Source organism: Eptatretus burgeri, chromosome 3 (assembly GCF_056783735.1).
Source record: "Eptatretus burgeri isolate ZD-2024b chromosome 3, Ebu_testis_v1, whole genome shotgun sequence".
Taxonomy (NCBI): domain Eukaryota; kingdom Metazoa; phylum Chordata; class Myxini; order Myxiniformes; family Myxinidae; genus Eptatretus; species Eptatretus burgeri.
In genome coordinates, this window is record NC_140963.1 from 82,907,808 (window position 1) to 82,930,791 (window position 22,984).

General features: G+C 42.2%; 1 protein-coding gene across 6 annotated transcripts in view; it reads left to right on the plus strand.

Moving 5' to 3' along the window:
- The window catches only part of LOC147030323 (partitioning defective 3 homolog B-like), a 178,696-nt gene that overhangs the window by 34,718 nt on the left and 120,994 nt on the right, over nucleotides 1-22,984 (plus strand). For all 6 annotated transcript variants that reach the window (XR_015056311.1, XM_085874248.1, XM_085874247.1 and 3 more), the window contains one exon: nucleotides 8,211-8,312. Coding sequence is in view for 4 of the 6 variants with exons in the window: in XM_085874248.1 (XP_085730374.1) it covers nucleotides 8,211-8,312 (102 nt within the window). In the remaining 2 variants the exon portion in view is untranslated. Of the gene's footprint in view, nucleotides 1-8,210; nucleotides 8,313-22,984 lie in introns of those variants that run through there.

The window sequence follows — 22,984 nt, forward strand, 5'->3', positions numbered from 1 at the left end:
ATTAAAACACCAGGGGGTTGACTCAGCCTGTCATCCTTCTGATGTCGGCGAAATGAGTACTAGTGTAATGGGCCGGTGTATACCCCGGTTAAAATAGGTGTACCATATCCCTGTGTCGTAAGAGGCGACCAGGGTTGCGTCAGGAAGGGCATCCGGCCTAAAACATGTGTCAAATCACTATGCGGATCATACGGATGATCCGCTGTGGCGACCCCTAATGGGAGCAGCTGAAAGAAGAAGGAGGAAGGAGGCACACTGATATTTACTGACGTTCTTCTAATTAATGTAAATGCAAACTGATATCTACTAATATCCTTGCAATTAATGTAAATGTATACTGATATTTATTAACGTCCTTATAATTAATGTAAATGTACACACTATTAACTGATGTCCTTATTATAATTCATGTAAATGTACACTGATATCCACTAATATCCTTGTAATTAATGTAAATGTACACTGATATCCACTAATATCCTTGTAATTAATGTAAATGTACACTGATATCCACTAATATCCTTGGAATCAATGTAAATGTACACTGATGTCGACTGATGTCCTTGTAATTAATGTAAATGTACACTGATATTGACTAATGTCCTCAGAATTAATGTAAATGCACATTGATATCAACAATGGTCTTGTAATTAAAGTAAATGCACACTGATATTTACTGACATTCTTCTAATTAATGTAAATGTACACTATTTTCTGATGTCCTTATAATTAATGTAAATGTACACTGATATCCACTCATATCCTTGGAATCAATGTAAATGTACACTGATCTTGTAATTAATGTAAATGTACACTGATATTGACTAATGTCCTCATAATTAATGCAAATTCACATTGATATCGACTAATGCTATTGTAATTAATGTAAATGCACACTGATATTTACTGACGTTCTTCTAATTAATGTAAATGTACACACTATTTACTGATGTCCTTATAATGAATGTAAATGTAAACTGATATCAACTAATATCCTTGTAATTCATGTAAATTTACACTGATATTTACTAACATCCTTATTATTAATGTAAATGTACACACTATTTACTGATGTCCTTATAATTAATGTAAATGTACACTGATATTCTCTAATATCCTTGTAATTAATGTAAATGTACACTGATATTTACTAACATCCTTATAGTTAATGTAAATTTACACACCATTTACTGATGTCCTTATAACACTGAACAACAAAAATTTTTTACTGGAGATGTGTAAAGTGATTTAGACTAATTTGGGTACGCTGATTTCAAAAATCATAACCGTTTTGCTGTATCACGTCAGGATTTTCAGTAACAGAAATATTCCCATTGCCTAGAAGTCAGGATTTCAATGAAATTTACAAAAATTCATTTATTCATTTATTTCATCATGAATGCTTCAAAATTATAGAAATTACAGAAAAACTCCACTAGAATGTAATTAAAAATGCTTTAGGCATTTGGCTTTGCGTTTGTGCTGCTCTGTGTCAGTTTCACGATGCAGGAACCAGCAGAAATCGCCCATCATGTTCGGGTTGTGCCGCCCTTGGTAACGCGTCTCCATGAGTGAAATCTCTTGGTGGAATCGCTCGCCGTGCTCGTCCGAGACTGCTCCCAAGTTGTCAGGGAAGAAGTTCAGGTGCTGGTCTAGGAAATGGATTTTCAGGGACATCCTGGAGCCAAGTTTCCTGAAGGACTCCAGCAGCTGCTGCACTATTTCTTCATAGTTGTCCGCGCGCTCGTTCCCCAAGAAGTTGTCCGTCACAGCTTTGAAGCTCCTCCACGGTGCCAGCTCTTTGGGGTTTAGAGTTGTCGGAAAAGTTTCGTCCTTCATAATCTGTCGGATTTGCGGTCCAACAAAGACACCAGCCTTGATCTTGGCCTCCGACAAGGTGTTGCCAAACTTTTCCTTGAGGTATAAAAACCCACGCCCATTCAGATCCATTGCCCGTACAAAACTTTTCATCAAGCCGAGCTTTATGTAGAGTGGTGGAAGGAAAACCTTGGCTGGGTCGACAAGGGCGACATGCTTCACGTTGTGTCGACCAGGTACATGCTCTTTTCGCTCTTCCCTATCTTTCTTCGTCCAGTGATTCTTGTCGTCTCTGCTATCCCAGAGACAAAGGAAGCACATGTATTTCGTGTAGCCTGACTGCAGCCCTAACAACAGCGCCACCACTTTCAAGTCTCCGCAGATGTGCCAGTTGAAGTCATTGTACTTGATGGAATCAAGCAGCTGCCGCATAGTCTCATAGGTCTCTGTCATGCCGAACGCGTGAGCCAGTGGGACTGATGGTTTCTCGTTGCCATTGTGGAGCAAAACAGCCTTCAAGCTGTTCTTCCCGAGTCGATGAAGAGGCGCCAGTCTGCAGGATCGTGATCACACCCAAGTTCTTTCAACAGACCGTTGATGTCACTGCAGAATGTCATCGTGTCTTCCATCTCAAAGAACTCAGCCATGTCTCTGTGACGTGCTCTGAACAAGGATATCTTGGTGTTAGGTTCAAGTAGATTCCACTGCTGCAGCCTTGATCCAAGCAGCTCTGCCTTCGCCTTTGACAGCGAGAGATCTCTTACAAGATCATTTAAGTCTCCCTGGTTCAGAAGGTGTGATTCTTGAGTGTCGGGTTCAAAAGGTTCATCATCACCATCCTCTTCACCACTGCTTACAGCTATGTTCTGATCAGCTGGAGGTGTTGGAACGGGGTTCTCGTCATCATGAGGCACAGGTTTACGAGCAGAGATGCAGTCAGCGTACTTGATGTGACCTTTATTCTTCTTGTTGAAGCCGGCGATGCTTGTGCAGCAGAAATAACAATCATGATGATTCTGCGGCTCACGCCATATCATGGGCACCGCAAATGGCATGCTCGCACGCTTGCCCACCAACCACTGAGTCAAGGTTGTGTGACAGCTTGTGCAGCAGATGTGTGGTGCCCAGCTCTGTTCTTGGTCCCCCACCTTACACCCAAAATAGTGAAAGTAGGCGGCCTTCATTTTCACTGCTGTAGATATACTTCGCTGTTGATCTTTTTTGGTATACCGACCACAGACATAACAGAAGTTGTCAGGATGATTGGTACAGGAACGCCTACTCATCTTTATCTGAAAGAAAGAAATATAACACAAGTTAACAACAATTGTATGAAATAGACATGTTAAAGACGTATGTAAATTTCATTGAAATCCTGACTTCTAGGCAATGGGAATATTTCTGTTCCTGAAAATCCTGACCTGATACAGCAAAACGGTTATGATTTTTGAAATCAGCGTATCAAAATTAGTCTTGATCACTTTACACATCTCCAGTAAAAAAAAAATTTTGAAATTTGTTGTTCAGTGTAATTAATGTAAATGTACACTGATATCCACTAATATCCTTGGAATCAATGTAAATGTACACTGATGTTGACTGATGTCCTTGTAATTAATGTAAAAGTACACTGATATTGACTAATGTCCTCATAATTAATGTAAATGCACATTGATATCTACTAATGCTGTTGTAATTAATGTAAATGCACACTGATATTTACTGACGTTCTTCTAATTAATGTAAATGTACACACTATTTACTGATGTCCTTATAATTAATATAAATGTAAACTGATATCTTCTAATATCCTTGTAATTAATGTAAACTAGCATAACCCGCGCTCTGCGCGACATGTTGGGGTGGGTGTGTTTGAGAAAGGAACTGATGCAGAGTATCAGTAGTAATTTTACTTTTATGCAGTAAGTGGAATACGATTTCACTGTTTCAGAACCATTTTATTGACTTTTTTTGTACCATGCACCTCATATGGTGTTTGAGATAATGTAAGCCGAATATCACGTTACTCGAGCGCAGAACAAAGTCGAAGATAGCGTGACAGGAAACCACAAACTCGGAAATAATATATAAGATGAACACTGATATTTACTAACGTCCTTATAATTAATGTAAATGAACACACTATTTACTGATGTCCTTATAATCAATGTGAATGTAAACGGATGTCTACTAATATCCTTGTAATTCATGTAAATAAACAGTGATATTTACTAACGTCCTTATAACTAATGTAAATGTACACACTATTTACTGATGTCCTTATAATTAATGAAAATGTATACTGATATCCACTAATATCCTTGTAATTAATGTAAATGTACACTGATATTTGCAAACGTCCTTATAATTAATGTAAATATACACAGCATTTCCTGATGTCCTGATAAATCATGTAAATGTCCACTGATATCCACTAATATCATTGGAATTAATGTAAATGTACACTGATATCGACCAATGCTCTTGTAATTAATGTTCATGCACACTGATATCTACTAATGTCCTTATAATTAATGTAAATGCACACTGATGTTGACTCATGTCCTTGTAGTTAATGTAAATGCACACTGATATCGATTAATATCCTCGTAATTAATGTAAATGTCCACTGATATTGACTCATGTCCTTGTAATTAATGTTCATGCACACTGATAGCGACTAATGTCCTTGTAATTAATATAAATGTACACTGATAGCGACTAATGGCCTTGTAATGAATGCAAATGTAGACTGTTATTGACTCATGTACTTGTAATTAATGTTTATGCACACTGCTATGGACTAATGTCCTTGTAATTAATGTAAATGTTCACTGATATCTACTAATGTCCTTATAATTAATGTAAATGCACACTGATATCGACTAATATCCTTGTAATTAATGTAAATGCACAGTGATATCTACTAATGTCCTTGTAATTAATGTAAATGTACACTGATATCAACTGATGTCCTTGAAATTAATTTAAATGTACACTGGTATCGACTAATGTCCTTGTAATTAATGTAAATGTACACTGATATCGACTAATCTCCTTGTAATTAATGTAAATGTACACGGATATTGACGAATATGCTTGTAATTAATGTAAATGCACACTGATATCGACTAATGCCCTTGTAATTAATGTAAATGTACACTGATATCCACTCATCCATCTATAATTCCAGGTGTGTGTGTGTGTGTGTGTGTGTGTGTGTGTGTGTGTGTGTGTGTGTGTGTGTGTGTGTGTGTGTGTGTGTGTGTGTGTGTGTGTGTGTGTGTGTGTGTGTGTGTGTGTGTGTGTGTGTGTGTGTGTGTGAGAGAGAGACTGCTGTTTCTCGACAACCACTGGTCCGATCTAATTGAAACTTGCCAGGTATATTGCTGGGGACCTGAGTATTTGCCTTTTCAAGGTTTGATATTAATCGGACAAGTGCTTCCAAAGTTATGGCCATTTATTTACCAACCAATGACAGGACACATTGCTGCGTAGGCGTGGCCGATGGGGACAGGGTGCCATTTAGTTACCGTGGCGTAGGAGTGGCAATGGTCAATGGCATCAAATGTCATGGCAAGCAAAGACAGGGAGATAAACTTTATTTTAATTTGGATTTAAATTAACTCTGTGTGTGTAAGTATCACAGCAGTTGTTACTTCAATGCAAGCGATAATTCATGGAATGATGTGAACATTCCGTACGGGAACGTACTACTTCCGGATAGTAATGACTTACCGTATTCTAATAATTTCTTGATTTCTTATGCGCATTTATAGATAAACACAATGCCCCAATGTTGTCGTCGTTTACGAGAGCGAAGGAACGGCCTGTGTGGTTGTTTGAAAGTTTTTTGGGAGGGGGGGGGGTTTTCACGTACGGCCATGCACGTATGGCCACGCACATACGGGCACTCGAGAGCAAAGGAAGGGCCTGTGTGGTTGTTGTTTCTGGAACGTGGTTTGAAAGTTGTTTTTTTTTTTAGGTTTTTTTTGCACGTATGGCCACGCACGTACGGGCACGCACGTACTGGCACGTACTGGTGTCCTAATAATTAATGTAAATGCACACTGATATCGACTTATGTCCTCATCATTAATGTAAATATACACTGATATCGACAAATGTACTTCTAATTTATGTAAATGCACGCTGATATTGACTAATGTCCTTGTAAATTAATGTAAATGCACACTGATATCGACTAATGTCCTTGTAATTAATGTAAATGCACACTGATATTTACTAATGTCCTTATAATTAACGTAAATGCACACTGATATCGACTAATGTCCTTGTAATTAATGTAAATGTACACTGATATCGACTAATGTCCTTGTAATTAATGTAAGTGCACACTGATATTGACTAACATCCTTATAATTAATGTTTTGTTTTGTTTCAGTGTGCATTAAACACAATGCACACTGATATTTACGAACATTCTTGTAACTTGTGCATGCTCGTAGTTGCGTGCCCGTAGGTGCAAACAAAACAAAAGACTTTCAAACCGCATTCCAGAAACAACCACACAGGCCATTCCTTCGCTCTCACGTGCCCGTACGTGCGTGGCTGTACATGCAAAAAAAAAAACTTTCGAACCGCATGCCAGAAACAACCACACAGGCCGTTCCTTCGCTCTCGATTGGATTGGGGCATTGTGTTTAAGAAAATCGAGAAAGTACAGAAATCAAGAAGGAAAGAATACAGTTAGTCGATAAATCAAGAAAAAAAATCGAGAAAGAATACAGTAATTGTCACTGACTGGATTGGGGTATTGGCTTTTAGAAAATCGAGAAAGAAATCGAGAAAGTACAGAAATCGAGAAAGAATACAGTAATTGTCACTATCCGGAAGTGAAGTCCTCACTGCCCGGAAGTTCGCATATGGCAGTTACGATTATTCGCAATTTATTTTTAATGGCTAATTATTCAATTAGCGCCAACGTATTTTGCCTTTTCCCAATGTCATCGCAAGGAAAAACACAAAGAGAAGAGGAAAGGGGAGGAAAAAAAAAACATGCAAAAAAAATTTACTTCCTGCTTCAGAGCATACCAGCTTACTCTGATATTACCCAAATTTATACACCGTCTAATATGAAAACGATCATAACTTGGGGCATTGTGTTTATCTATAAATGCGCATCACTAATCGAGAAATTTTGAGAATACACGAAAAAAAACGTGCAAAAAAATAATTTACTTCCTGCTTCGGGGCATACCAGCTAACTCTGATGTTACCCAAATTTATGCACCATCTAATATGAAAACGATCATAACTTGGGCCTTTGTGTTTATCTATAAATGCGCATAACTAATCGAGAAATTATTGGAATACACGAAAAAAAATGTACACTGATATCGCCTTATGTAAATGTACACTGATATCTACTCATGCCCTTGTAATTAATGTAAATGCACTCTGAAATCTATTTTTGTATTTGGCCTCTCTATGATACATTCATGCAAAAAGTCCTCTATGAGCTTCAGTTTAATAAATAAAATAATATGTAACTACAGAAAAATTCTGAGATATGTTTGGTTTTTCTAACAATGGACAATGTACTTTAAAATTTTTAATATTTACCTGATCTGTGAGCTTGTAAAGTTATTTTCTCATTCTACTGGTTAAAAATTAATGAGTAAAGCCAGTCATTATGATTACATCGAGGAGTTATGTGACAAACGAGCGATTTGAGGCCCAGAAGCTTTCATCCAGCAACCCAAGGAATGCTGGGTTCATGCATCGCTTCACCAGTTGCTCCTTTCGAAGGACATAAGGTTGTGCCATTCCTCAGGTGAGTGATATATGCTGCTTTCCCCAAAAGGAAAGTGTCTTTTAAAAGCAAATAATTGCACCAAAACTATCACCTCGAAGCAAATGTTCCAAGGGAAAGTAAGATGAAATATCTTCTTCTTATGATGCTTGAGATGCAGGATTGAGGCTGTCCCCTTTAACAGGTGACTTTGACTTTGGGAAACTTTGTGTGAGAGCTATTTGAAGATTGATAAAAAGTACATTGTTTGAGGTTGTATCCTGTCTCAGTCTTCTTTCCATTGATTGGTTAATTTCCATTCTGACAACCTTGATGATGTGTGGGACTCTGCAAATGAGGCATTCTGCTTTCATTTACTTCCTGGCACCATTCATGTTATGTGGTGTCATATACTCATAGTAAACATTTTAAGCTGATTTTTCTTACTGAGCCTTAACCTGTGTTCATGACTGATATGTATATGCTTCAAACTCATATTTTTGCGTGTTCCTTTCCGTTTGCAGTTGTTGTCGTTGGTACATTTGCGGACAGATATCTTGATGTATCTCGATATCTCTATTTATATCTCTCTCTACAAAAACCTCCCATAAGACAGTAATGGGTCGTTATGTTGCAGGAGGCAGGCTGTCCTGTCGTGGTGCACCATTTGGAACACGGAGATGGTGGAATCCTGGATCCCGATGACCGTCTCGGAGACATCTGCGATGACAAGGATAAAGTAAGCTGATTAAACACATTTAGTTGCAATGTCTCTTCAGTAAAATAAATATATCTGTGGTTTTGAGCACAGGGTATTCAAATATACTTTTCAACATCAATTTATTTGCAACGAGCAGCAGCCCTGGGCTTGGCCTGTTTGAGCATCAAATACTTTCTCTATCTCTCTCTATCGAGTGCAGCCTGTGGCTGCTGGTTGCATCATTGGTTGGGACACGGCTATGCCGCTGATGCATTGTCCCCCTTACCAGTACACCGGTGCTCATTTTGCCGACCTCGGAAGGATGACAGGCTGAGTCAACCTCCTGCTGTATTTTAATTCAGTGGCCAACGGGGCTTGAACTCAGGACCCTAGGATCCCAAGCCGCCACCCTAACCACTAAGCCAGCACCAGGATTATGCTTTTTTTTAATGAAACCTACCTTGTGAGTACTTGTTTGGCAGTGTCACTGTAACAGAATTGTCCTCTCCTATTGATTGCCTTCTCCTTGTTTTATCTGCCCAGCTTTTTAATGTATCAGTTTAGGTTTTGTTTTTTATTTGTATAAAATTCATATCCTTTTACTCACCTCTCATTCATTATCTCTGCCATTTACGACTCCAATGTCTTATGTATGGTTATGCCTACATCTGCTCTGAGTCCCACATGTGAGTGACTTGCTGTTGGTTTGTTCTGAGTCTTTGAGTGTGAATCATGAGTGGAGTCCTTACGGTGTACATGATGAGTGGAGGTGTTGGGAGGAATGTGTGGGTGGTGGGGTAATGTCTGATGTATTGATGCTCAGGATGACAGTAGAGAGAGTGGGTATGGGTGTTTTATTGTAGTTTCCTCCATTTCCTCGAAGAGGTAACATCAGTTGAAATTGTGGCTTATTTAATGTTTTACCAGCAAATACAACCTGTTGCTTTGCTGATAGGGACAATAAGAGGGTGGTGGAGGGGGGGTGGAGAAAGAGTGAGGCAAAGAGGATGAAGAATGGGGAGCCAGGAGGGGAAGGGGAGGGCGAGAAAGGGGGGTGGGAGATGTGTGGAGAGCGACACCTCACCAAATGTTGCTATAAACTGCAGGAGGGAGGGGTGTGAGGAGGGGGTGGGTGAGAGAGAGAGAGAGAGAGAGAGAGAGAGAGAGAGAGAGAGAGAGAGAGAGAGAGAGAGAGAGAGAGAGAGAGAGAGAGAGAGAGAGAGAGAGAGAGAGAGAGAGAGAGAGAGAGAGAGAGAGAGAGAGAGAGAGAGAGAGAGAGAGAGAGAGAGAGAGAGAGAGAGAGAGAGAGAGAGAGAGAGAGAGAGAGATGGATGGATGGATGTGAGGGAGGAGAGTGCTGCATTTTATTGGGAGGGGAAGCGAGGAGGGGACAGACAGAGTGGTGTCGGGGGGGGGGGGGGAGGAAGAAAAAAAAAAAAGAGGGGTGAGGGGTGGAGGTGGGATTAGAAAAAAGAATGACATGTGATGTTTAATGACACCCCCCCCCCCCCCCCAAAATAAAAACGTGTCAGAACAGTTGTACACACAATGACACAACAGAGTTGATGATGTAATCTGCTGGCAAATCTGCAAACTTTAATATTCCAGTTCCACAAAATTTGTGGGAACATGAAGCAAAAGTAATTACTGAAAACATGGAAGCACCTGCTGCTCACGTACGACCTAATTATCTCATCGAGTGCATGCATCAAAAACAAAATGTTGCGACCAGATATCATACTTTGGTACAAAAAATAGAGAGAAGAAGGCATTGCTAATTGTGGTGTTGATACCAGTGATTTTGGACTAAATGATGCAGAAATCAAGAAAATGACCAATTACCAAGACCTCAAGAATGAATTTAAAAGATCCTGGAAGCTGAACAATGCCAAAGTTGTACCAGTGATGGTTTGAACTCCAGGAATGATGAAGAAGAATCTCACAGAGATATTAAAAACCATCCCTGGGAATATTACCTCAAACAAACTACAGTTGGAAGCTGTTCTGGGCTCAGTAACAATCCTGAAGAGAGCCCTCAGCACAAAACTTTGAAAACAGAAAACGTCACACCTTGGTCCGTGAATCGTGACCCCCTTACTGAAATGAAGGTGGATACTTTGAGCTCATCCTGAGAGGACTCCATTCCACATTCTGAAACTCACATATATAGATACCAGTCAACAGCTCACTCACTCACTCACTCACTCACTCACTCACTCACTCACTCACTCACTCACTCACTCACTCACTCACTCACTCACTCACTCACTCACTCACTCACTCACTCACTCACTCACTCACTCACTCACTCTCACACACACACACGATGGTCAATACTTCAAGACCTGGGAGGGATCCATTCCACCTTCTGAAACTAGCATATGGAGATAAAAACCAACACACACACACACACACACTCACACACACACACACACACACACACACACACACACACACACACACACACACACACACACACACACACACACACACACACACACACACACACACACACACACACACACACACACACACACACACACACACACACACACACATTGACATTTATTCGTATAGATATCATTCCATTTTGCTTTTCAAAGGGAGGACTTTTTCGTATTTGAACATACTCATGGCTTTCCATAAGTCTTTAGGCTGTAATGTGTAGACGAGGGTTCAGTTTGATTGAGTGGTATTTGAGGAGGTAGTGGGAGTATATGTCAAACTTTACATCTGCATTGTCAGGTTTGTTATGATTATGATGAGATTACAGAAGGATGGTTGATGATATGCATTTCCTTTAACACTTGTGTGTCATTATAAAGTTGCCTTCAGGGTCGATCAGTTCATTAATTCAAATTGGGCAGAAGTTGGACCCCACACCCACAACTTTGTCTGCCTCAAACCTCCCAATTTTCCTTACCTTTTTTTACTTCCATTGCAATATGACAGGACAGCTCAGAGATTCCAAACTTACCTCTGAGCTGTCTAGTCTGGGTTCGATTCTGGTCCCAACTATAAGCTGTGGGATTGGGGTTTCACAGGCCTGGTGTTGCATCACTAAGTACACCATCTGTCAGATAGATGTTAAGAATTGAGCATTATTTTTTGCCAAAAGTTGGCCAGTGTTTGCCGGTCCCCGAGAATATTCCAAAGTCTTGCACTCATGTTCCGGAGGCACTGCATCAACAGCATCTTGCTGCATCGCACTCAGGATGCAACCAGCGGGATGATTTTGGAATCAAATCGCGGTCAGCAAGGACTCCTCCTCTCTGCACTCAACCTCCTTTTCCTTTTCTCCTCCATCCAATTTGCTATTTCAGTTTTATTTTTCATAATTTAATCCCACCTCTCCATTTTCAAACATACATCTTATATAGATGGCTCTAAACTCCTTTGGTGTGTATTCTTGGAGCCTTTGTTGTATTTGTAATACAAGGATATCCATGAAACTTTGACGCAGGAGGCCACGAGTGCCATCATGCCCTGATGTTGCTACCAATATCCACGTCCCTCCATCCCTCATGTTTCTAGGCTCGTATTTAATTCCAGTTTAAACCTACCCTTCCCCCACCTCGACACCTCTAACCTCTTCCTGGTCATACCTCTAACCTCCCTCGGCCACACCTATCATGGTCATATGACAACACTGTATTTTCAAAGTGGAAGGTGTAATTAGCGTTGACCATAGGTTTGTGGTTGACCATAAGGTTCAAACTTTAATTAGTATGAAATAACTGAAATGAATCCCTGTCCATTCCTAAATTAATGTCTCCAACACTAGCCCGACAACTGAAGTCAAACTAACAGGTCTATACCCCAATTCTTCTCTGGATCCTTTATTAAATAACCGTGTTACATTTCCTACTCTCCAATCCTCCGGTACCTGTCCTTACACCAATGACCAATGAGCTGCTAAAGATATCCGCTGACATCACGCGTGTCTACTCTGCCACCTCCCTCAATACTGTATCGGAGGCCTCAAGATTGATCGAGTGATATTATGAGTGAAATTTGAAGCCGCCGAGCAGTGCTTTCAACCAAAATGACAGAACAAGAATGCTACACCCACTGCAACAACAAATAGTTTAATAATAACGGTGGTAATAATAACACATTTACACAACAATAGTTGAGAGCAACATACAGGAGAGGAGGAGGAGTTTGGGACCTTACTCTGTGCAGAGCGTTGGTGCTGCTTCAGCAGTCTCCTTGGCTATTGGGCTCAATCCTGGACAGGTCGCCACTCCGACACAGTATACCGGCATGCTGGCACTCATTTTGCCGACCTCAGAAGGATGACAGGCCGAGTTAACCCCACCTGGTATTAATTCAACAGCTGAGCAGGATCGAAAGCCCGCCACCCTAACCATTAAGCCAACACCAGGCATAACATACAGGGTTACCAATTGAACACAAACACAACGGGAACAAATTCGTGACGGACCCGATGTAAGATGACATAAAAGTTTCCTTCCAATCTATGGCCATGGGTTTGATAATGCACAAAGGGAAGCACTAAGGCGAGGCAGGAAACTAAACACAGGCAGGGAAGAATTCAAGAGAGATTTGCAGGTAGTGTCCCTTTCTCATGGTGGGGGTGAAAAGTTCATAAAGCTTTGTTTTTGACACTGGTTTGTGGTGGAATGGAGTAGTAATCAAGTGGTTCCAGGTGTTAAACTGATGCAACGATTCATAATTACCTCCGCCACCGAAGATGGATGGAAGTCATTTTTTCACGCCTGTCTCTCTGTTTGTCTGTATGTTGGGTGTGTGACGAGAAGAAATTGATGAGATTTTGGTGAAGATCTGGATCTGAGAATTTATAAGTGAATCTTCACCATTGAGAGATTAGGGCTAAAAACTATATTATAACATGATATTTCAAAAATTGTGGATGAGTTATGCCAAAACTCGGTGGAGGAGTTGGTTCAGTGACAAGAACAAGCCGATTAGATTTTGGTTCAGGTCTGGATCCAGATTTGGCCCATCATTGGGGAAACAAAACATAAACTGTTCAGCCTGGCGGAGGTATACGCTCTACCGAGTGTCGTTCTAGTTTCTTCCTTGGAAGAGTTTGTTCTACCAATTGAAATTGTCTCATCTTTGTGGAAACCGTTCTCATCGACAGGTACGAGTGCTTTGCAATTGTGATCACGAAATTGAGGCCAAATGTACGAAGTACAAAGGATGAATCGGGATGTTAGAAAACTCTGAGACCTTGATGCCTCATTTCCATACACTGCTCAACCCAAGTTGAAAACACTGCCGGTACTGACACTGCATCTTTGGCCAACTCAAATTGGCTCGTAATACGAGCTGCCCCCGAATTTACGAGCTCTCCCCTTTCCCAAAGCGAGTCATAGCAAGATGGGAGGTAATGTCTCACAACACGAACCAATCAAGGCTGGCCAATGTCTTTCATGAACTGGCTGGCAAGGCCTGACATTCCACTAAAGTTATGGCAGGAATTTAGAATCGGTCCACGGTGCTGGTGATAGCTTATCTATTCTTTGTGAAGGACACCATGGGATCTTTAACGTTCACAAACTTATGCCAACAGATGGGATGCTCAGTTTATCATCCATCCGAGGGATGGCACACACATTGATAAATCACCCTGCCTGTGAAACATTGGGATGACAGTTTATAGCTGGGTCAGAACTCAAACCTAGGCTGGACAGCTTGGAGGCAAATGTGTGTACCTCGAATGGTGCATACATCTCGGCTATGCTGCCAACCATTCTAGTGTGTCTATTTATCTGTACACGAAATTCTTCCTGTCAAAGACCGAACCCAAACTAGATTGCCTGCTGGCGAGCTCACTACCAACCTCATTATCAAATGAGCTATCCAGCCACTCTGAATCCCTCGAACACCATGTTTTGTACCACTGTACCTTTGTGGTTTTAATGATATTAATTTCACCTGTTGGCTCTCCATTCAGCCATAATTTGAGTCGCCCACACAATGAGCCTACCATAAACTAACATTATAAACAGCACAAATGAAGGCTCCAAATAGCACACACTCAATTAAACTTGGACATAACAAGAGCAGCCATGCTATCCAAGGCAAAGTGGGTTAATACTATGAGGTGTAAGACGAGTTCCTTTCAAGGAACTTCAAGGCAGGAGGAGGATGCTCAGCACATCAAGCCTGAACAGTCGTTGCCAAACCTGTGGTTGTTTGTCTGTGCTGTATCTTTTTGAAATGCTGAGTGCCAAGCAAGGAAGCAACAAATACCATTTTTCAAGTCTTTGTTATGACTCAGCCAGGGTTTGAGCCACCGACCTCCGTTTGAACCACCAACCTCTTAAGATTTTGAGTGAATGATGCAACCATGACACCACAGAGTCGAATTAATCATTGAAAACTCTGTCACTAACTTCATCATTTACACCGTTGTTTTAACGACGTTTACCTACACACACTTCATACACTTTCACATATTCCACAATTTAATTTCATAAATGCATCGCCATTCATTTGAGTGATTAAATGTTCAAAGGCAGCTGAGCTCGAGCAGGCTCGTCTAAGCGAAGTACTTTCATGTATTTCACTTATCCTTTCGACAAGTCTTAAGTCTGGAAGTGACGAATACATATTATGTACTCACAAATACCACCCGCTGCTTCACTGATGGGAATATTAAGAGAGGGGGGGTCGAGAATGGTGGGCTGGGGGAGTGAGGAGTGGGAGAGTGAGGAAAAACAGAGATGGGAGGATGGGATGGAGGGAATGGATTTGATGGAGGGAAGGGATGGATGGATGGGATGGAAAGTGGATTCACAGAAACTTCCACAGTTGTTCATGAACACATGATACTCCAATCTCACAGAGTGAACACAAAGTGTAAGGAATGAATGATGAATTAATGAATGAGTTTTCACCTGCTGTTCCTTCATCTGCCATTCCATTCCCTGCAGCCAGTGCTGGATTAACCATTAGGCAGACAAAGCATGTGCCTTAGGGCCAGCCAAAAATTCGGGCCAAAAATTCTTTTCACATTAAATATTTGTCTTTTTTTTGTATTAAATATTTTGTTCTTGAATCAGTTCATCTTTTGTCTGGGGTCCATTTCCATGAGCCCGAGATCTAATTTAAAATGTTCAGGCCATTCTCTAAAATTTCAAAATGTGCCTTAGGGCCAGCCGAGGCTTAATCCGGCACTGCTTGCAGCACCTACAATAAGCTTGGGTTTTTGAAACAACTCTCCACTAATATCTACGAAAGTACTCCACCAGCGGGTGCGTCTCTGAGCATTTCCACCGGTGCTCAGCATGACCGCTCTGAGCTGAAGGTCACATTTTTATATAAGTACTCAATTTATATTATCACCTAACATTGTCTCGAATGTCAATTTATAATTTTATTTTCAAAAACGACAACAGCTGTGATATAAAAAAAGTCATTTACACCACTGTCTACTGTCTCGCCATGGCTTGCAAACATCAATTCGGTCCATCCATCCATCCATCCATCCATCCATCCATCCCTTTCCTCAATCCCTTCGCTCCATCCCATCCATCCATTCCTTTCCTCCCTCCATCCATCCCTTCCTTCTATCCTTCTTTCCATCCATCCTGTTGTGGGTGTTGCTTCTAGATCTTGTAGATTTTGCATGACCGGAACTCTATGTCGTTTCCCCTTATGGAATTATTTAACTATTAAAGCCGTTGCTTTGATCCTGTGTGCTGATTCGATCATTACATGGTGGCAGCAGTGGGACAAGGCTAGGTGCTGATAAGGCCTATGTAAGTGTATGTTCTGTCCATGCTCACCACACACCACTCAAGCTAAGCGAAGTCATGCTTGATTATGCGTGTGTTTGTAGATTTGTTCGCTCATACCACATCCAATTAGAAGATGGAGTTTTCTCCAGTTATAGAGGCTCCACGGAGAGTACCCCACAGTTTACATGCGTGCTTTAAAGAGAAACTCTCTGACATGGTGGCTAGGGGCGTAATATTGTTGTGGGCCAGGGTTCGGTGGCGATAAACGACCACTAGGTGGAGCAGTGGAGTCGTCTCCCACCAAACACCCGGAATTTAGGTCGTGACTCTCAGACAACTCCAAAAGGTCACGGGTAACTTAGAGGACCGTGGTCGCCAATATTTCGACGGCGTTGGGAAGGGTTAATTGCCTAATTTCAATATACCTAAATACCCACATCATCCAACTACCAGGGAAACCACACCCTCGGCCGACTTTGTCCGAATCAAGTCGCTATCACCGACTCGGATCCGGCGTAACTGAGTGGAAGTTACCAAAGCCGCACCGGACCAAATGAACAATTTACCGGCCCAAACGGCCTCACGAATTCTCAAGTCTGAAGCATGCTGGGTCATTCAAAGAAAGGACAGGAACGAACTGGAACATGTAACATGGGCGGGGGGGGGGGTTATTTTACAATAATAATTGGGGAGGGGAGCACACAGAGCCGAGTTATCCGAAAAAAAGGCAGGCAATGTACAAGGAGCAAAAGCACTTAACAATCCCACTTAAAGACAGGGCCCACGAACACACACACACACACACACACACACACACACACACACAAACACAAGAGAACTGGACCCATGGGTCTTTAGTCGGGAGAGCCAGGCCGGGGTACCTGTCCCGCCTCGTGCGGTCACACCGACTTGAACCACCACAGTGGGTCTCGAACCCACGATCAAAAGTCCACGGCCCACGACCCTGGCTGCTCGGTCACCATACTTGCCCTCCAAAGGACCGCAGACCACTCCAACCACAACCATGACCATCTGCAGAGCCCTTATCGACCACCACTCAGCCACGACGACAGACTGCTCGGCATGAGTTCCTCTCTGCCGAACCCTGGTCCAAACAACCACTCTATTCTTCTGAGGTGGGAGGGGCCTCTTCTCCTCGCCACTCGCCTCCTGATTGGACGAGGGGTTGTCCGATGACTTGTGGTCACCTCCCGATTGGCTGGGGCGTGCGTTTCATGCTTGCCCTTCGCTCATTCGCTGGAGGAAACGTCCATGCCCTGCCTTGGGGTGGAGCCTCGATCTGAGGCGATGGAGGCTCCACCCACGCCTTCAGCCAAAAACACGTGGGCAATGGCGACCACGTCGAGTGCAGGTGGTGTCGTTGTAGTTGATGTAGTAGTAGTAGTTGTTGTTGTAAAAACCTAACTAAAAAATAACTCGTAGCATATATGTAATTCCCATTAGACAAAGGGGATGGATTCAAACTATAAACACATACTTATCGAAATAACTGACCTACTGGGACTCTGGCTGTTTGTGTGCACAAGGTTTCCAAATCCGTAACACTACCCCCTCCACTTTTTACAGACTCGTTCCGAGTCGTCAAATTTTCATGTGCCATGCAGGTGTAGGTTTTTCCCCCGAGTACATTTTACCTACGGATTCCTGAGTGCGACATTTGTTTACATGTCCCAAAAATAAATAACCTAGTGCGCTGCGTAACTAAACTATCACTCACATGGACAACTTAACTAAATCGCCAGTGGTAACACAAACAACAGGTGGGTTACAATTTATTGACAATTTAACTTTATCTATTTACACTAACCATGGCCCAGGACCTGCTATCTGTGAAAGGAAGAAAAAGAAAGAAAGTCATTGGTGCAAAACACACCGAGATGGGCGCACGGGCTGCACAATGCAGTCCCTGTGGTGTGGCTGCCTGCGGGGCAGTCCTTGCAAAACACTGGCGATGGTCCTGGTGCACATGGTGAGTTGGTGACATGGGGGGGCTATGCAACCAAGGGCAAGTAGGCATGGGGTCAAAGCAGAGGCAGGCAAACAAGGCATGGCAAGGCAAGTGCGGACCAGCAAATACAGCACAACAGGCCGGCCTCTGGTCTGGTCCGTAAGGTTCTGTGGAGGGAGTGCAGTGGTGCTCGCCAGTCCAGAAACTGGCTCAGACCTACCCTACTATCTCCCCTCCCTCCCCAAACCTATCACCTTTGCCTGTCTCTGTCCATACCCACTCCCTTAGTTTGCAACAAGAAAAGCAACTATAAACACATACTTATCGAAATAACTGAACTACGGGGACTCTGGCTGTTTGTGTGCACAAGGTTTCCAAATCCGTAACAATATCTCGGGTTGATGCTCCTACGGATGGGGTATATAATTTGGTTATCATTGAAAAAAAAACAGACAAGTCTTTGAGGTGTGCCTCGAACCCCGTAAGCTAAATCCTGCTGTAAAACGTGAGCATCACCAGATGCCAACGACTGATGATGTAATCAGACAACTGGGAGGTAAGTTTTTCTCAATCTTTGACCCAGAAAGATTCGTTCTGGCAGGTGGTGCTTGATTCAGGCAGTGCTTTGAAGTGTACTTTCAATACCCCATTCGGGCATTACTGCTTTAACCTAATGTTTTTGGTCTTTGTTCCGCAAGTGAGGTGCTGCAAGATAAGAATGAGTGTACTTTTGGAGATATTGAAGGTGTACACTTCATCGCTGACAATATGATTATCACGGGCACTGATGAAGCTCAGCATGATGAGAGTGTTAGAAAACTCCTTGAGCAGCCCAGAGCTCATGGAGTGAAATTTAACTGCCACAAGATCCAATGGAAGGTATCAGATGTCAGGTTTATGGGACACGTTGTCTCTGCTGATGGCTTAAAGGCAGACCGGGAAAAGGTCCAAGCATTCGCGGATCTGCCCACGCCCACAAGCAAGGCTGAGTTGCAACGTGCGCTGGGTGTGATCAACTACTTATCGCGTTTCATTCCTGACATGTCGCTAATCACAAATCCTCTTCGGCTTTGCTCAAGAAAGATTCACATTGGCAATGGCAGCCAGAGCAGGCAGCGGCATTCAGTAAGCTAAAACAAGCCATATCATCTACACTGGTGCTCAAATTCTTTGATCCATCAACACCATCTGTTGTGCAAGCTGACACATCATCAACTGGCTTGGGAGCCTGTCTGCTGCAGGATGGCCGGCCGGTCGCATATGCTTCTCGTTCACTGTCTGCTATGGAAGAGAACTATGCCCAAATTGAGAAAGAGATGTTTGGGGTGATATTCGCCTTCGAGAAGTTTCACCACTATGTCTACGGATACAAGAGTGAGGTCATAAGCATTTGTGGGCTCACTGCAAAGTGCGTCGTTGAAGCTCTGAAGTCCGTGTTCGCCAGACATGGCATACCCCAAGGAATTATTTATGGACAACATGCCATTTGCTAGTGCTGAGCTCAGGAAATTTGCCCAGGAAAGGGGGTTCAAGGTTACGACCTCCAGCCCTACATATCCTCAATCTAATGGACAATCTCAGCGTGCAGTACAGACTACAGACTATCAAGCAGGGGCTCAGAAAAGCCACCGAGGGTGGCCACAATACCCATTTGATGTTACAATCCCACCGGAACACACCACTGGCAGGTCTTCCATACTCTCCAGCACAGCTGCTGATGAGCAGGAAGCTCAGAGATCAACTGCCGTGTAGAACCACAAGTTCCAGTTGATTACAAGCATTTTATAACTTAAAAATGTTTTAAAACGCATGAAAACTGGAGATTTCACCAAAACATGCCAGGATCGATATGGTGTAAAAATTATTGGACCATTCAACGTGATATCCCAAAATTAACAGAAACAACTATTTAAAACATGTAAACCAAGAAAAAGAGCAATCAGAGATCGCAGACCCTCGCCAGGACTTGTTTTGTGTGTTGTGTGGTCTTTGTGTGGTGTATTTTGTGTGGCGTTTGTGTACTGGTGTGTTACATAATTAATAAGAGACATAATTAGAACTGCCACTTTATAAATGCTGGCCGTGATGACCGGTTCAGCCATTTCAGAGAAGATTTTTGATGTTTTTTTTTTTTTTTTTTTTAAATACAATATGGCTGCTGAATCAGATGGCCAAGGACATCATCAAAAAAAAAAAGTTGTGGACCATTTTATCCCTAGATGACCCTCAATAATTTTCATACTGATCAGATGTAGCGTTCTACATATGCAATTATGACGTCATATCGAAGGCACCCATGTTGTTCTTCTTTCGGCTGCTCCCGTTAGGGGTCGCCACAGCGGATCATCCGTTTTGATCCGCATACTGATTTGGCACAGGTTTTACGCCGGATGCCCTTCCTGACGCAACCCTGGTCGCCTCTTACGACACAGGGATAAGGATTGGGTTTCGCCATGATTCCGGGCTGCCCTACACCCTCTCATAGCGCGGCCCAGCACAGAGGTCCCATCCTCAAGCGATCCTCCAACCCAAGCCTCAGAGTAGCCCGATTGCAGGTGCACGCCACTACGCCCGGTATCGAAGGCACCTATGACGTCATTAAAAAAAATCACACTCATTCTCTATGAGGAGTACTTGCTATGTGCCAAGTTTCAATTTTTTCCCTTGGTGTGATTTCAGAGATGCAGAGGTCCTTTTTCCGTTTTTTTCCAATATGGCTGCCGCACTACGTGACCTTTGACGTCATAATTATCATTACAACATTCCAAATGAGTAGTCGCACCAATGGTGAAAATTTCGTCTCAATCCGACAAGCGGTTGCAGAGAAAAACACAAAAGTTCTGTGTGGACAAAGACAGACATACTAACGGACCCAAATGCAATTCCCTCTCCTTTGTATCCATACCAATATAATAAAATGATAAGCATATTAAATTCGCTAATATTATGATAAAATATTTATAATTATCTTCAAAAGAAGTCGAACAAATACAAATTGTGACACAAACTGATGGGGAAGCTCTAAATTGCTTGGTCGAGCGATTGTGAAGCCAGGCATGGCCATCTTCTAGTGCCCAAAAAATGATATTGCTCCAGTGGGTGATACCACTCAGCTGTTTTATATAACTGGAGCGAACTATGCGATGGTGATGAATAGGTGGAGAGTGGCACCAGCGACCCGCCATATTGGAATACCCCAGAAGTTGATCAGCTGCACTGGTTTCAGTGTAACAGATGGTGTTCTGTTGTGCTTCTGTCTGCAATATGGCATTGCCGCCAGTTCAGAGTGACCAAAAGCATCACTTGTCACAAGTAGGGAACTTTATTTTATTTTGAATATGATTTTGAAATGTTTCACGATGTCATTATTATTATTTGATTATTGTTTGGCTCTCGTCGGTGAAGTTTCAACTCTTTAGTGTTTGCCTGGTCAGAGTCACCAATTCGGTTTATGTTTATACTGATGTGTTTAATTCATCACGTTAACGTATATTATTATAGTCACCAGTAATGACTCACAGTGATATCAAGCCATTGTGTGTTTGTGTGTGTTTTGTTTCAAGGCTTTGTCTGTTAGGAACATTGTTGTGTACTTTCTCTGCAAGGAACATTGGTGTGTTCTTTGTCTATAAGGAACATTGTTATCGACTATGTAAGGAACATTGTTATGGACTCTGTCTGGAAGGAACATTGTTGTGGACTCTGTCTGTAAGGAACATTGTTGGATTCGCTATATATATGCTAGATATCCCTTGTTGTCGGGTTTTTGTGTGTGTGTGTGTGTGTGTGTGTGTGTGTGTGTGTGAGTGTGTGTGTGTGTGTGTGTGTGTGTGTGTGTGTGTGTGTGTGTGTGTGTGTGTGTGTGTGTGTGTGTGTGTGCAACGCGAGACTCCACAGCACAAACCAGCAAACCGATTTCGATGAAACTTTGCCGACATGTGCAGTATTTGTTGGGAACGTGCGCGTTTGAATTTCGTTGCCCAGCAAGCACCCGTTGCTGTGCAGCGGCCGAAAAACCGCGTGCAGTATTTTCAATACTTGTCCTTCAGTTTTGAATGTTGAGAAACGAGACTTCGGAATTAAACACTTCGAGATGTTTAGAAAATTTTACTTGAGCCGATTTTTGATTGAGGTTTTATTTTTCAAATGGTCGTCCTTCAAAAATCGGGTGTCTATTCACTGTCATTTTTTTATGAGGGGCTTAGGAAAGTGGGCGGAGCTTAGGGAAAGTGGACATGGTTGATGAAAAGTGGGAGTGGTGCCGGAAAGTGGGCGTGGCTTATGAAAAATATTGTGTGGCTCAGAAGGTGTGGTCAAACAAGAGCATTGAGGGAAGTTTGTGTGTGTGTGTGTGTGTGTGTGTGTGTGTGTGTGTGTGTGTGTGTGTGTGTGTGTGTGTGTGTATGTGTGTGTCTGCAACGTGAGGCTCCACAGCACAAACCAGCAAACCGATAATTTATTTATTTACCGAAAATGATTCCACCACCCACACCACCTCCAATTATTTATTTATTTACCATTTCGGATTCTCCTCCCGACACACCACCTCCAATTATTTATTTATTTACCGTAAACGATTCCCCACCCACACCACCTCCAATTATTTATTTATTTACCGAGAATGATTCCACGACCCACCCACCGCCTCCAATTATTTATTTATTTACCGAAAACGATTCCACGATCCACGCACTACCTCCAATTATTTATTTATTTACCGTAAACGATTCCACGATCCACACACCACCTTTAATTATTTATTTATTTCCTGAAAACGATTCCACCACCCACACACCACCTCCAATTATTTATTTATTTACAATTTCGGATTCTCTTCCCGACACACCACCTCCAATTATTTATTTATTTACCTTGAACGATTCCACGACCCACACACCGCCTCCAATTATTTATTTATTTACTGTAAACGATTCCACGATCCACACACCACCTTATTTATTTATTTACTGTAAACGATTCCACGATGCACACACCACGTTTAATTA